At 34.0% G+C, this 17895-nt stretch overlaps 1 protein-coding gene across 1 annotated transcript; it reads right to left on the minus strand.

The window, feature by feature from the left end:
• Window positions 1-10889: 10889 nt before the first annotated feature.
• Window positions 10890-12482, minus strand: LOC123198877 (phospholipase A1-IIgamma-like). Its single transcript, XM_044613675.1, has 2 exons — window positions 11929-12482; window positions 10890-11836 (listed from the first exon to the last, which is right to left on the minus strand). The coding sequence occupies exons 1-2, from the start codon at window positions 12427-12429 to the stop codon at window positions 11183-11185; spliced, it is 1155 nt and encodes a 384-aa protein (XP_044469610.1). The 5' UTR covers window positions 12430-12482; the 3' UTR covers window positions 10890-11182.
• Window positions 12483-17895: the final 5413 nt, after the last annotated feature.

Consider the following 17895-nt stretch of genomic DNA (forward strand, 5'->3'; position numbering starts at 1 on the left):
TTTCCTATCGGGGTTAGTGGACTCCTTATAAATGCCTGTAAGAATGTTTCGACCTAAAACGTTGGCGGAAGCATATGCATTAGCTAAGCTACAGGAGATTACAGTAGCAGCCATCAAAGAATAGCCAAAACCAGTCGCAAGAACTCCTTAAGTGCCATGGAATCCAAAACCTACAATGGCGACGACGACGACGGGTAATACACCACCAAAGCTTAATAACTATTTAGGCTTATTACCTACTCCTAGCATTCCTAAGTTACCATCAGCATTGCCCTCTAAAACAGTAACTAGCGAAACTTTTGATGAGAAGAGGGCTAAGGGTATCTGTTTTTGGTGTGATGAAAAGTTCACAGCAGGCCATAGGTGTAGGAGGAAACAGGCCTATGTCATTCAATTACAGGTAGAAACGGAGGGGAATGAAGGTGTAGAAGGGTATGGTGAAGTAATAGAATCAAATTCAATATTGGAAGAGCATGGGTTAATGCAGCTTTCTCTCCAAGCCTTGCAAGGATCACTAGGTGTTAGAACTATGAGACTTGAAGGTATGCATGGGCGGAAGAAGCTATATATTTTGGTTGATTCGGGAAGCACCCATAACTTCCTGAGTGAGCATACTACTTACAAGCTGGGTTGCCAAATAAAAAAAGTGGCTGGAGTTAGAGTTACAGTAGCTAATAGAGAGGAATTACATTGTCAGGGTATTTGTCAAGCCTTGGAAATTCGAGTGCAAGGCCAACTTCTTTCGATGGATGCATATACGTTACCTTTGGACAGTTATGACTTAATTCTAGGTGCTCAATGGCTGGCTGGTTTGGGGGATATTACTTGGAACTTTGAAGATTTGACAATGAAGTTTTGCATACATGGGCAGTCATACTTCCTACAGGGTGAAGGAACAGAGAGGGTAAGTGTCATTCAAGAAGAGCAATTGGGCAGGCTTCTCAGCAAACAATGACAATTAGCTTCCATTCAACTACTTTGGCCTGAGGTAACTGAAGCATCAACACAATTATATGAATTACAAGTCTTAGATACAGAGGTACAAAAGCAATGGCCACAGATGAATGAATTGTTAGATAAATTTGCTAAAATATTTGAGGTACCTAAAGGATTGCCGTCGGCTAGACTCCAAGATCATAAAATCATTCTAAAGAAAGGTGCACAACCAGTAAACTTGAGACCATACCAATACAGGGGGCTGCAGAAGGATGTGATAGAAAAGATGATCAAGGAAATGTTAGAGGAAGGAGGTATCAGAAATAGTTTTAGCCCTTATTCCAGTCCTGTAGTGTTGGTAAAGAAAAAGGATGGTTCGTAGAGGATGTGTATAGATTATCGGACGTTAAATCAAATTACGGTGAAGGATCGATACCCCATTCCATTGATTGAAGAGTTGCTGGATGAGTTAGGAGGAGCAACGATTTTTTCTAAAATTGATCTTCGCTCCGGTTATTGGCAAATCCGTATGCATCCTTCATCCATTGAGAAGACGACTTTCAAGACGCATGAAGGGCACTACGAATTTTTGGTAATGCCTTTCGGACTCACAAATGCTCCTTCAACCTTTCAAAACATCATGAATTGTATATTCAAGCCATATCTTCGGAGATTCGTGCTGGTTTTCTTTGATGATATCCTTGTATATAGCAAGGATAAGGCAGCTCACTTGTAACACCTAGAAGTTGTTTTGCAACTACTCCTCTCTCATTAGTTGTATGCCAAACGAACCAAGTGCAATTTTGGAACAACGAAGGTAGAATACCTTGGGTACATTATCAGCAAAGAAGGTGTGATGACAGACCCTCAAAAATACAAGCTGTCCAAACATGGCCCCAACCAAAAACCTTGAAGCAGTTGCGAGGATTCTTGGGTTTGTCAGGATACTATCGATGATTTATTAAGAATTATGGGCAACTAGCACGATCACTGACAGACTTGTTAAAAAAGGACTCTTTTGGGTGGTCGATTGAAGCTCAAGAAGCCTTTGATGTGCTTAAACAGAAGCTGTGTTCCACCCCTGTTCTTGCCCTGCCTGATCCAAATGAGTCATTTACCATTGAGACGGATGCTTTTGGGGAGGGTATTGGAGCAGTGCTTCTGCAAAAAGGCCATCCAATTGCCTATATTAGCAAAACACTTTCACTGAAGAACCAACTCTTATCGGTTTATGAGAGGGAAATGTTAGCAATCCTGTTTGCTCTTCGGAAGTGGGACCATTACATAAGGAATCAACATTTTGTGATCCAAACGGATCACCAAAGTCTGAAATATTTGTTGGATCAAAAAGCTACAACACTTGCACAACAAGCTTGGGTTGCAAAGCTTATGCAATATGACTATACTATTAGCTATAAGAAGAGAAAGGATAATGTCGCTGCTGATGCTTTATCGAGAGTGGTGACCCAAGAACTTCTCCAATTAGCAGCTGTAGTAATGACAGAAGAGTTGATGCAGCAAATACAGAGAGGATGGCAACAAGATTCTCATTTGCAGACTATTATTGAGGCTAAGAAGAGAGACCCTAATACTTATAGCCAGTATGAATGGTCTAATGAGCAATTACGGCGGAAGGGTAAATTAGTGGTGGCTAAGGATTTTCAATTACAGAAGCAATTATTGCACTTTTTCCATAACTCAGCAGTAGGTGGGCATTCAGCGGTTACTGCCACCATGAAGAGATTAGCAATGGTAGTCTACTGGAAGGGAATGTGGAAAGCTGTTAGGAATTATATTAGAGGCCGCACTACATGTCAAAAATACAAGTCTGAGAATGTAGCGTCTCCAGGCCTTTTGCAGCCATTACCGATACCCTCTGGAGTTTTTACAGAAGTGACAATGGATTTCATTGAAGGTCTTCCGAAATCCCAAGGAAAATCTGTCATTTTGGTGGTTGTAGATCGCCTTACCAAGTATGCACACTTTATGGCACTGTCTCATCCATTTTTCGTCCAGGTTGTCGCACAGTTGTTTTTAGCAAACATATATAAGTTACACGGTAATCCTCACAGCATTATGAGTGACAGGAGTGCCACCTTTCTCAGTAGATTTTGGCAGGAGTTTTCCAAGCTTCAAGGCGTTGATCTGAAATACTCCACTGCCTACCATCCGCAAACGGATGGTCAATCTGAAGTGGTTAATCGTTGCCTGGAAGGGTACCTGCGGTGCATGGCCGGAGAGCTTCCTCATACTTGGTGTTAATGGCTTCCTCTAGCAGAATTTTGGTACAACACAAGTCATTATTCCAGTATTCAGATGTATCCTTTTGAGGCTCTTTATGGGTATCCTCCACCTCTTCACATCCCATATTTTCCTCATGACTCTGTTGCAACTGAGGTTGATACTATGTTAAAAGTTAGAGAAGCCACTATTCAAATTCTCCAACGGAACTTGCAGAAGGCTCAACATAGAATGAAGCAGCTTGCTGATCGACGACGTTTGGATCGTCAATTTCAAATCGGTGACCTTGTATATGTTAAATTACAACCTTACAAGCAACACACCATACATACTAGAAACCAAAAATTATAGCCCAAATATTTTAGCCCCTTTCCAGTCACAGATATCATTGGCAAGGCTGCTTACCAACTTCTGTTACCAGCTAATGCTATGATCCATAATGTTTTCCATGTTTCCTTACTACGGCCAGCTTACAGGCCGCTGATAGCTTCTCCCACCCTGCCACCAAATTATCAGTGTCAGAGGTGGCCTCATGCCGTCCTTGATCGTAAATTAGTTCATTGTGGTAACGCTCCAGCAGTAAAGCTCCTCATTTAGTGGCAAAATGAACCTCCAACAGCTGCTTCATGGGAGTTTGCAGACACAATTCGACAGCAATTTCCTTCTTTCTCCGTTGAGGACAAGGAAGTTGAGGAGGGGGCAGTTGATGCAAACTGAACAGGAAGAGAAGGGAGAGTTGGCGTGGAAGATGGAGATGAAGATGGGAGCTGAACAACGCCGTTGGATTTACGTAATGCAAGTATGAATAGTGCGATGCATGTATAAACAGTGTCATGTCGTTTTGTATAATTGGAACACTGAACAGTGTGACGTCGTTTTGTAAAAATGCATTACTATGCGTGATTAATAAGGAGAGTGTAGGCGGGAAAAGTAGTTAGACGAATTATCATCAAAGATTCTGTTTCTTCATTCTCTGTAATTTCTCAGTTCTTTCTCTGTAGTTTTCAACCTTTCTTACTCTTAATTCTTCTTTAATTCCTGAACCTGCTTAATTCATAGAGCCGTCGGCATCATGTTTTCCTTTTATATATGTTTAATAAACTTTCTATGTACTTGATTAAAGAACAGATCCACCAAACTAGTAAAATGTAAATCTTGAGATAGGTCCCACCACAATATTAGCACAATATGAGTTATCACATTTCATGATTTCTTGCCAACAATGTGGCTGAAAAATTCAAGCACAATATAATTTCATGCCAATATTCTCCACTGATCAAGCACAATGTGAGCACAATATTAGCACAATATGAATTGGCAATCAAAACTGAGATGTTTAAGAAGATGAGACTATACAATGGGCTAAAAAATTCAAGTATAATCAATGATGTTCAACATAAAGGATCTAAATAATCTAGACTTTAGGAGGAAGATTTTTCTTAGGGAGGTACTAATCAAGATGGGTTCAAAAGAGATGGCAAGTGATGAAAGACAATGTGAGATTAGAAGAATGAAAGATAAATGAACATCCCACATCTTCCATACTCCCAAAGTCATCTCCACCAACATCCCACATCTTCACCTTACCATTATAATACTTAGAGTTAACTCTTGACAACAAACGAAGATTGTTATAAACAAAAACCAAATTTTCTACACTTTTTGAAATTGATTTATTCTTTCTGATTGAATGAATGGAAGAATAAGTACTCTAATTTCTTTCACAACAAGAGGAGGAACTAGGTTGTCTGAGTACTCTGAATGCCAACTTTTGAAGTAATGGAGCATTTGAACCAAAACATGCCTACCACTTCATCGATTCTGTATTAAATTTAGCACCAATTGAGTTAGGATCTTCAAACATCCCACTTTTGAGGGAAAAGTTAGCATACTCATCCAATGCTTTAACACGCTCATCTTTAGAAAAGATTCTTCTAAAACATTTGTTCCTCTGAATGATACTTTCCCATCTATATGAGCAGACACTCTACCTTCACCTTCTTTAAGCCATTGTTCACTATAAAACCTTCACAAATAATAGATATATCAAATAGTTAACAAACTAAAACCGAATTTAATAGATAAAGATATAAAATAAGTATGAAAGAAATATATAATTTGATTAGATATTTACCTTGGATTCAATGAATGAGCTAGACAATGGAGTGGAGTATTACTCTTTACCCAACAATTATAAAGAATACTATAGACCGTCGAATAAAAAGGAGAATCATGGGTTAGAAACTTTCCTTCATGTTCATAAATAACTGATTTAATCTTTTCAATCATAGAAACCTAATACTCATAAACCAAATGAAAACATAACTTATTTGCATCGTACATTCGAATCATATCATAAATTGGTGCAGTAAAAGCAAGAATGTAATTGACCTTCGCCCACCAATTCTTATCTAACACCTTATCACAAACAAATCTTGCTTTGCCTTGATCGTCTTCTCTATATTGTCCTCATTGTTCACTTATAATCATTGATTCTGGAGCACCTTTAATTAATTTAAATCTTTTCAGCATAACAACAACAGGAAGCAAAACAAGTGTCCACGACTGAAAGTAATTTCAAAAGACTAAATTAGTTAAACATAGACAATTGCATTGAATGGTTTATTATGAAGTTTTTAATTACCATGACATCACCATGAACGTCAGTTATCCAATGACATTCATCATATGTCTCTTGATTGGATTCCACATTTTTAGCTGCATAAATAATTTTCAAAGTTGGATTTAGAGTATGCACAACACATGGAGTTTAATAAATATGTGGAAATATACATTCAATGATTTCCCTAGCACCTTTACAATTTTTAGCATTATCAGTTATTACTTGAACTATTTTTTGATGACCAACCTCATTAATTATCTCCTTCAATAAATTAGCAATGAAATATTTATCTTTAACTTCACCTACACAATTAACGACTTTAATAAACATCGGGCTAGATTCACAAACAACCATGAAGTTAATTAAAGGTCTCCTTTGTGTGTCACTCCATCCATCACTAACAATACTAACCCCTTTTTTCCTCCAAGTGCTTTTAATAAGTTCCAATAACCTCTCCACATTTGCTTTCTCTTGCTGAAGTAGTGCAGTTCTTAATTTATTGTATCCAAGAGGCATATAACCACCCAATGAATGATTATTTGTAAATGAAAGGACACTAATATAGTTTGGATTCTTAGCAAAATTAAAAGGATAACCACCTATGTAAAATATTCTAGCAATTTTCTCATCTAATTGAGCTCTAGTTTGTATGTAAAAAGATTTAGCAATAGGTGAATCATCAATTTTTATCTTTTTTGAAAAAGGATTTGACCCATTCAGTGACGATAAGGATAAAGGCAATGATTGATTTACATTAACAGGTTTGCTAGGGAATGACACTTGCTTAGGTTGAGAATTATAAATTTTATTGATAGCTTCATTATCTAATTTTTTCATTTCTATTAAATCTTTAAATTTCGCTTTAGAAAAAGCATCGATTTCTTTTCCCGTAATTTTTAATAGGTGAGCTTTAACTCTAGTATAAGTCCCTTGCCTTTTTTGATGACAAAAATTACAAATCCATTTGCATGTACTCCCTAATTCCCCAAGTTTCTCAATTTTTGTGACATATTTTCATAATAGATTTTGGTTTTCCTCATTATTCTTTTTTGTGGAACCCACACTACTACTACTACTACTACTACTTTTAGAATTAGAACTTTCCTTACTAATAGCATAATCCATTAATGATTAACCCAAATTTAGTATCACCAATAATTTGCTAAAATTCATAAAAAATCAACCAAATCCCACTAATTACAGATTATTCTTCTCAGTAGCTTACTACACAACTGAAATAAAATCACAAATTGAAAACATAAATAAATTAATTTAATTATAGGGAAACTTTAATCTATAAATAATATTCAAATCAAACAAGAATAACTAAATTACAAACTATAAAATTATTCGATTAAATTATGTAAAATCAAATATTCAATAATTATTAATAAAATAAATTATAGATTATAATTACAAATTATGTTCATAAATAACTTATGTGTGTGTGTATATATATATATATATATTTATTTATTTTCTAGGGGGAATAGAGTATGCATTGACAGAATAATTTAATAATTTAATATATATTTTACAATAAATTAAAATCTTAGATGAGAGTATATATAATAATTTAATATAATTAGAAATCGAATGTAGACACATATGGAAGAAAGCATGCATTGGCAGAATGATTTAATAATTTAAAATATATTTTATAATAAATTAAAATCTTTGGGAATAGAGTATGCATATGAGAGTATATATATAATAATTTAATATATATTTTTATAATAAATTAAAAATCTTGGGAAATCTTGGAATACTGATCCACCTGTAACAAGCATGCATTGGCAGAATTATTGATTAATTAAAGTCTTGGGAATAGAGTATATATAATAATTTATTATATATTTTACAAAAAGAAATTAATCTTGAGATTAGAGATGCATAGAGATGCATTGGAATCCATATAAAATAATTTGCATCACAAAAGACAAGAAAAACAACACTTTTTTCACAGTTTATATGAGCTTTCTTTCTTTCAGTTTTTGTGAATTAGCAAGAGAGAGAAAGAAGAGTTAATACAAACTTAATCAACCACTGTTTGGAGAAGAAGAGGATGCCTAATAGATTAACAGGGAAGAAGAGAAGATAATAGGTTAGGGTTATTCACTTTCAAAATAAAAGAGGAACAAATTCATTCCTCGTTTATGTAAAAGAAATTGTTTATATTAAAGAAACGTGTTTCCCTTTTATTTAAAAAATACCAAAATGGCCCCAAAACATTTTGTACCAGTTTCAGGCTGTTTCGAAAATCAAAACGTTTCGGATTCATGGAAACGCACATTGCTGTGCATTTCCGTGCTTCTTAGGGTAGCATTCAAGACCAATGAACGAGCTTAGATAAGTGAGTTGGCTAGACGTGTCTCGGTGGTTAGAGGGTTGCCATTGGATATTATAGCAAAGTCATTTGATATATCTAGGGAAGATGCATAGAGATTGAAGGAGAATAGGCCTCAGATTACAATTTTTAGTCTAGAGTCAAGGTCGTAGTGAGAGGGAGAGGGAGAGGGAGAAAGAGGAGAGGCAGAGACAATGAGTTTCAATGTATGAAACAACGATATATGTATGTAGAGGTTAAGAAATAAAGCTCCTAGTGCGAACGGGCTTCATGAACTAGAGTACAGGAGAGTTTATTTCTATGGCCGACTTCAATAATGAAAAGAAATTCTAATCCTATGAAATGGAAAAAAATAATATATAATAAATCATAATCATATTGAATCAGAATTAAATCACATTAGAATTAGATTAAATCAAATCATTCTAAAGCGGATCAAATTATAATCAGACCGAATTGAGAAATAAATTTTATTTCACAACAATATTGTTTAATGAAAAATATATGCAAAAGAAAATTCATTTCAAAGACCATAGTTCACTAGATAGTAGAAGCAGTGAAGGCCACATAGTTTGACTTGAGGCACCATTTGGGATCTCATTTGGAGCTGTGGGAGCATTGACTGATAAATCAATTTTGATTGTTACTGCATCTTGTATTTCTGCATCTTGCATCATAATTTATGATGGTGGTACTCCTTTATAACCTTTATATAGATGTATGCATAAAGGGAAAAATAATTGAATAAGGAAATATATATATGTATATATATCTTGGTGACAGAAATAGATATATATCATCTAAGCAGACTAAAATCATGAAGTTCTGAACATTAACCTGAAAAGAGTTAACGTTTTATCACCACAGAGAGAGAAAAGAGAACTTCTGAAAACTGGTCTCTCTAATTTCTACTGCGTATTTCGGATTTGTGTATAAATAGTAATTTCTAGTCAAAGGGAAATAGGTTTAATATAAATAAGTGGAAGAAAATTATGATCAATAACTAATCACACTCTTTGAAAGCAAATGCCAGGAAGGCTTCCACAACTTCTAAGGAGGGTTATTTATTTGTATGGCATTTCCAATAACACTAAAGGAATGGTTTTTAGTTTTTGAGGTTGAAGAGGGCAAGTTACAAAAGTTATTGGACATAAATATATTTTTGGACAACCACAAAAGTGATATTGGGTCTTTCTCATTCCAAAACTTAGCTCAATTTTTTTAATTTGAACCAATCAAGAGTAAGACCCAAAATTGCTACTCAACTGGGAATTGGGTCTTTCGGACCTGTTATGTCGCCAATAAAGTATTATTAGGTTTCTCTCACCATAAGACAAGATGACTTTACTCAAACTTCTTAAAAATTTGAGAGATATATTAAACAACAAACATATATTTAAACTATAAATAGATTAAAATGCAGATATATCAAAAGATTCTTCCAAACTGAGTAAAACTAAGATCTAGATTAAAGTACAGATAATTCAATTCATTAAGAAACATAAAAAAACAGCTGGGAAGCATACAAATATAAATTTAGCATAACATAACAAAAACAAATTAACATTACATGGATGCTGTACTAAATTCTCATCACTATCTTCTAAATTCTTTTGAACAGAGGTGGACTTCTCTGGATTTCTATAAATGAATACACGTAATAAGGACATTCTTAGAATCTCTCTTTCTAGCATGAAGTTGGGGCGGCTTCATAAAAATTTTCATCTTAAACAAATATTCAAAAATTAAAAGTGGAATCAGTGAGAATATTATCCATGTTCTATATGTAAGTCATGCATATAAAAAAGTTAATAATTATTGGTCGAACGAATCAATCCTGAGACATGGATGTGTAATGTATTGCACAACTTTTCGGAAATTCCACCATTAAAGAACCGATCTTTCAGGATGTTGCAGAGAAATGTATATAAAGCTAGAAAACTGAAGGACGACATTCCACCAGGCATGAACTTGAATTGTTTTCACAGGGATTATTGCGGTGGCTTGACTTTCGCATATACGTATATATAAAGACTTGCGTTGACTTGCTTGTCCCGTATAATGCTTTGCGTAGTTCCTGAACAATTGCAATAATTGACTTAATTAATAGTCCTGGTATAGTAGATGCTATTACATATACTGTCATACTTAATTCCATGGAATTGTTTGATTTTAAAGGAGATCTTCTATGTTTTCACTCGTGAGGGGTTATTTCTTGGTTTTGACTCTCTATTGAATGTATTTGTGAGGGTTTGTGCTATATTCAGGAGTGGTTATACAATCTTCATAATAGAGTTTGTTAATATCTGGTCCACACAAAAATCCTTCTTGTGTTCTTTATTATCATATGTGAGTTCACAAGCTCACAGTTTGACTTAAATAAAGTATCATTTAATTCTCAAAAATTTAAAGTATTTATATCTTTAAAATCTTAATTTTAATTTTTAATTTGAGATAATTAATAAATATATAAATGATGAGGTTTAAATTAATATAATCTTAAAAAAAAAAATAAAGAGTTTAATTTAATATTTTGAATTAAGTTATTCCTTTAGCAAACTTGAGCTCAAACTGTAAAATTTCTAATTTAAGAAGTTTGAACTCACGTTTAATTTTGTCAAGTTGAATTTGAGCCTAACATGGCTCAGTTCAAATGAATCACATCCTAATTTGTATCAATTGTTAGTGTAGAAGTATTATGGGTAATTTTCATTTTAAAGAAAAAAGAAAAAGGCTTACCTATAACTTTTAACAGTAGATCTTTTATTGATACAAAATTACACAAAGTATTGAAAGACATGAATTACACAAAGTGCTGAGCCCAAAGCAAACCAACCATACGACAGACATGAAAACACAAAGTGAATCCTCCATGAGCGGAGGAACTTATTCTCAAAAATATAATTTGTTTCAGCAAAATGTTGACACAGACCTTATTTAGTAGTATATAGTTATTGTTTTCCCAGACAGTCTGAATTTGAAGTTGAGAAGCTCAAACATACAGATTGTAATAGCCATTTCCAAGTTTTCAATTATCACATTAGATAATTCATCAACTTTACCATCAAGAATGACAGTATCGCCATCAGTATCGCCAACAGTATCGCCAACAGCAATGTGTTCCCTATCGGGAGCACCGTGATCTGCTGCGGTAAAAATTTCTTTAGGATTGGCTTTGTAGGGAAAAACTCGAATTGTCGTACAAGCATTAGCAACAACAATCGAGATATTTCCTCCGGTTGTTTTTCAATTGCCTCATGTAAATTCTTCAAAATATGAAACCTGGTCACCATTTCAGAGATAGAGTTGATAGTAGGGCGTAAAAAATCATTTATTGTGTAGGTGGTGTAGGTGATATCTAGCACAGTTCCCATTGTCGAGTAATTAGGAGTAGGTGGAAGTCTAGGAACAATGTCAAGAATATGTCTAATGTGCAGGAGATGAAGATTTTTGAACTTGTTGAACACATTCACAAAGTCTGAGTTTCCAACCTTAGGACTTGAAAAGGCAAAGACTGTTACCATGGCATCGGTCATTGAAGAAGAACCAGAATTGGAATTATCGCGTTTGGCAACTATGTCAAATGCGGTCAATATAGCAAGAGCACTTCCCAAGGAATGGCCTGTTACTGTGATGCTAATTTCCTCGTGTTGGTATTGCTTCACCAATTTCTCAACCGCCGTAAGAACCTATATATAATAAAACAAGTGTTGATTTTGCATTAAAGATATGGAAAACAAAATAACTTGTGGGATGTTATTATTAAATATAAATTATTTACCTGATCTCTAGCTGATTTATAGATAGAGAAAAACCCCGCATGTATGCAAGCATTTCCGGTATGCTTGCCTAAAATTGGTGAAGCTGAGATTTGATTAAAATGGAGATCGTTTATCCAATCCATGATTGTCACTGTTCCTCTCCAGCAAATTAAAATCTCTCTCCTTCCTAAGTGTTTCTTCCCTTCATCTGTGGCCACGGCCACGAAGCCAAACCATCTAGATGGGAGAGCTTTATCACTGAAATCAAATTTGGATTCACCATAAACATAGTTGTTCATGGTGTAATGCTCCAAGCCAACCTTAGAAAAGAAGTCTTTTTCATCATATATGGGTTGCCCGTAGAGAGGACTTGTTATATTCTGCTCAGTTGTATCATAAACAGCCCCAATTCTTTTTTTATAATGAATCAAATTGTCGCAAAGACTTCTGTCGAGAGGTTGCAGGAGACCTGACCAGTTATTTTCCCCGCTTAGCTCCTTCCAGTCAGACATGACTTTCATTTTTTTTTTTTTTTTGGTTCTTAGCTCTCAACTCCGCTGTGAAGACATGCTCACTTTGCATGCTTTATATATTAAAAAAACTGCTGCTCATTATTTCAAAACAGACAAAAACGGTTTAGGTATCATGAGTGAATGTTAAAATGAAAAGTAAGTTTGGGGTTAATTTAGGGAATTAAGTGCAACTAGAAATAAGGGATAGCACAACTGCAGACAGAGATGGAACCACTGCCATTCCAAGTCCCTTCGAAGATCTACCTACTATTATACAGAAGTTCTCAGATCAAGGACTTGACACCTCTGACCTAGTAAAGTTAAAATTTGACCTATTCTAAATATAAACAAAAGGAAAGTTAAAATATAATCGTTGACAAAGAAAATTAACACCAATTGTACATTTTTATCTACTGTTAAAACTTGGTTAATGATTAGTTGACGTAGGTAAATAGTTTTTACTGGTGTTATCTAACAGTAAAAGAAAAAAATTAAACAAGTTCTCTCATATTGAAAATTATGAAATACTGTTTACTTACACTATGGTTAATATATTGAAGTTAAAATCTTTTAAAAAAATACAAATGTCTAAATCCGAATATTTTTATATAAAAAATATTAAATAGTAATGATACGAAAGCATCGAAAATTATAGTTTTCATAACATGTTAAAAATTTCCAATTTTATATTTATAGTTGGCGTCAGTCGAACTTTCTTATATTAAAAACAGTAAGACTTCAGAACTTTCGAATGTTTGTAATCTGAGAATTTTTCATATAAACATACAAATTTTTGTGCATAAATATTAATGAATTAAGTTATTATTTCTTTTAATTCTCTGTGGAAATGGCTATGGCTCAGGTGCACAAACCATTCGAAGAGCTCGTTGTGTCTCATTCAATCAAAGTATAAATGCAAACAACCCGGACCGAACATGGATCCCACATATTTACAGACTCTTAAAGAAAATTGTCATGTTGACAACAAACGCAATCAGGTCAAGATTTTGATAATACAAAGTTAACTAACCTCTTTTTGTCTCTGGCTAAAACATCACAGAATTTTATTCAATAGCTACCAGCACCTACCGAAACCAGACAGCTCCTGCCCCATTGAAAGAGTTTTCATTTACCGAGTTTGAACACAAAGTATGTTGGGGCCACAAACCCTAATTTAATTATGCAAATTAATTAAGCCAATCACTAATAAGAAATATTAATTGAGTGCAGCAAATAAAAACAACTAACCACAAATAATAACACAAGATTTATATGAAAAATCCTCTCGTGTAAAGAGAAAACCCATAGGCAAAATTATGAATAAAATCTACTACCAAGAAAAGTCAAGTACAATCACTCTCAAGCTATTTATGAACTTGAGATCAATAGTCAATAACTACACCCAAATTATTTCCCTAGCCAAAACTCCAAAATACTTTGTGATTATAGATCAACACAAGAGAAAACAATGTTATATGTACACACTTTTGGTATACAAATAGGTACACATATAGATGTGTCATCATGTAATTAGGTGTTACTTTATCATTAATTAATAATCACTCAATCATATCATGACACATCCATATATGTATACATTTATGTGCCAAAAGTGTGTACATATAGTTTTATTCTACAAGAGAAGAGCAATAACAATTCAAATAATTCTTGAAATAAAACCTGATGATTTTGATAATACCCAGTGATGAATTAAAGACCAAGGTAAAATTTGACTTTTTTTACCTTCGATCTGCGTAGGCAAGAAAAACAAATTCTCTAATAGGTAATTTTAATGTTTCTCAAGTCTCCTGATGCCATCCGAAAGTGTCATTATACATTTCGAGTATATAACATCTTTGATTGTGCACGCCAAGCCTACATCCGAGTTTGTCTATGTGTATGTGCTTGCCTATGCGCATGTGTCGACATACGTTGTCCATCATGCCCATCTACTCAATTGCACGTCGAAACATCATCCTAGCTACACCTAAGAATGTTTACACAATTGATAATACATGTTGTCATGCCCAGCCTCAAGCATGGTTTTGCCTTGGCTGGTGTCACACAATTGATAATACAAAGTTAACCAACCTCTTTTTGTCTCTTGCTAAAACATCACAGAATTTTATTCAATAGCTACCAGCACCTACCGAAACCAGACAGCTCCTGCCCCACTGAAAGAGTTTTCATTTACCAAGTTTGAACACAAAATATGTTGGGGCCACAAACCCTAATTTAATTATGCAAATTAATTAAGCCAATCACTAATAAGAAATATTAATTGAGTGCAGCAAATAAAAACAACTAACCACAAATAATAACACAAGATTTATAAGAGAAATCCTCTCGTGTAAAGAGAAAACCCATAGGCCAAATTATGAATATAGTCTACTACCAAGAAAAGTCAAGAACAATCACTCTCAAGCTATTTATGAACTTGAGATCAATAGTCAATAACTACACCCAAATTATTTCCCTAGCCAAAACTCCAAAATACTTTGTGATTATAGATCAATATAAGAGAAAATAATGCTATGTGTACACAGTTTTGGTATACAAATATGTACACATATAAATGTGTCATCATTTAATTAGGTGTTACTTTATCATTAATTAATAATCACTCAATCATATCATGACACATCCATATATGTATACATTTATGTGTCAAAAGTGTGTACATATAGTTTTATTCTACAAGAGAAGAGCAATAACAATTCAAATAATTCTTGAAATAAAACCTGATGATTTTGATAATACCCAGTGATGAATTAAAGACCAAGGTAAAATTTGAATTTTGTTATCTTCGATCTGCGTAGGCAAGAAAAACAAATTCTCTAATAGGTAATTTTAATGTTTCTCAAGTCTCTTGATGCCATCCGAAAGTGTCATTATACATTTCGAGTATATAGCATCTTTGATTGTGCATGCCAAGCCTACATCCGGGTTTGTCTATGTGTATGTGCTTGCCTATGCGCATGTGTCGACATACGTTGTCCATCATGCCCATCTACTCAATTGCACGTCGAAACATCATCCTAGCTACACCTAAGAATATTTACACAATTGATAATACATGTTGTCATGCCCAGCCTCAAGCATGGTTTTGCCTTGGCTGGTGTCACACAATTGATAATACAAAGTTAACTAACCTCTTTTTGTCTCTTGCTAAAACATCACAGAATTTTATTCAATAGCTACCAGCACCTACCGAAACCAGACAGCTCCTGCCCCACTGAAAGAGTTTTCATTTACCAAGTTTGAACACAAAATATGTTGGGGCCACAAACCCTAATTTAATTATGCAAATTAATTAAGCCAATCACTAATAAGAAATATTAATTGAGTGCAGCAAATAAAAACAACTAACCACAAATAATAACACACGATTTATATGAAAAATCCTCTTGTGTAAAGAGAAAACCCATAGGCCAAATTATGAATATAATCTACTACCAAGAAAAGTCAAGTACAATCACTCTCAAGCTATTTATGAACTTGAGATCAATAGTCAATAACTACACCCAAATTATTTCCCTAGCCAAAACTCCAAAATACTTTGTGATTATAGATCAATACAAGAGAAAACAATGTTATGTATACATACTTTTGGTATACAAATATGTACACATATAGATGTGTCATCATGTAATTAGGTGTTACTTTATCATTAATTAATAATCACTCAATCATATCATGACACATCCATATATGTATACATTTATGTGTCAAAAGTGTGTACATATAGTTTTATTCTACAAGAGAAGAGCAATAACAATTCAAATAATTCTTGAAATAAAACCTGATGATTTTGATAATACCCAGTGATGAATTAAAGACCAAGGTAAAATTTGACTTTTTTTATCTTTGATCTGCGTAGGCAAGAAAAAAAAATTCTCTAATAGGTAATTTTAATGTTTCTCAAGTCTCTTGATGCCATCCGAAAGTGTCGTTATACATTTCGAGTATATAACATCTTTGATTGTGCACGCCAAGCCTACATCCGAGTTTGTCTATGTGTCTATGCTTGCCTATGCGCATGTGTCGACATATGTTGTCCATCATGCCCATCTACTCAATTGCACGTCGAAACATCATCCTAGCTACACCTAAGAATATTTACACAATTGATAATACATGTTGTCATGCCCAGCCTCAAGCATGGTTTTGCCTTGGCTGGTGTCACCCAACGCACGAGCCCGTGACATGATAATGGGTTGCTAACACATGTTATCTCAAGTTTGATAATAACTCTATTCCACCGAGAAGTGAGCGGGTTTGGGTATCTTGTAAAAATTTTAAAAACCGGAACCGATCGGTTCCTAAAAATAGAAACCGAAACCCAAAACTTGGAACCTATAAAGTCAATTCCGAGTAGGAACCTACCCGGAATCTATTTTTCTAAATTTTATGACTTTTATGTTAATGTGTAACATATGTGTAAATAGAATTTTTTAAACTCTAGTTGAATATGAGGAGGCCTAAGAGCGTAGTCTTTAATTAATAGAAATTAAAGATTGTATAAAATTTAATTATACTAATACTCTCGTTTCTTTAACCCCATCCTAATGCATAGTTTAAACGCAATTGTATAATGGAAAGATTGTATAAAATTTAAATCTGATCTTCATAAACAATAAAGCCTCCTGCATGCTCTTTGAGTGGGAGCACCGCCGCAACACAGTGCCAACTAAGCTGTATGTTTACTGTTCTTGAGAGGAGAGAATTCCAAATGTTATTACTTCTTCAATTTACAAAGAAAGGAATATATATTTATGTCTTTTTATCAACTTGATAATGTTTTTTCATTTATCTCTTCATTTAAAGTGTTTTTTTTAGATTTTTTTATATATTGCAGTTTGATAATGTTAAAATTTTTTAGATGATTTTTTTTTGGCTGGTTAGAAAAACTTAGAATCTTTTGTCACCCCAACAAATCACACCATTCAAATCAGCACAATCTTTTTATTTATAGATTTCAGTTTTAGTTCCAACTCCGGTTCTTGGGGAGGTGAAATTGGAATCAAAACCGAAACCTATAGGTTTCACAAAATTGAAATAGGAATCTACCTGAAATAGACCAATTCCTGATAAGAATTGGAATAAAAAATTAGATACCCAACGGTTCCGGTTCCAGGTAGGGCTTTTTTGCTCACACCTAATTCCACCAAACTACAACCGGCATCAAGGGAACAACAATCAAGCCTTTTCAGTCACTTCAAACCAGTCCTACCCCTCCCTAGATTGAAACAATGAGACTTACAAATAAATTCTAAGTGGTCAATGCGACGGATTATTTTCAAAAAAGTAGTATTATATGTGCCTACTTTTGAGTACACAAATAATTATACACATGATGATGATATGAGAATTTTTAATAAGGGAGATGGAAGAAAATAAGAGAGGAAGTTATTGGCTTTTAAAAACTATCCTTTATTGCAGATTTTGTTGACTATATATAATAGTCTTACAATT

The sequence above is a fragment of the Mangifera indica genome, chromosome 16 (assembly GCF_011075055.1).
Source record: "Mangifera indica cultivar Alphonso chromosome 16, CATAS_Mindica_2.1, whole genome shotgun sequence".
Lineage (NCBI taxonomy): Eukaryota > Viridiplantae > Streptophyta > Magnoliopsida > Sapindales > Anacardiaceae > Mangifera > Mangifera indica.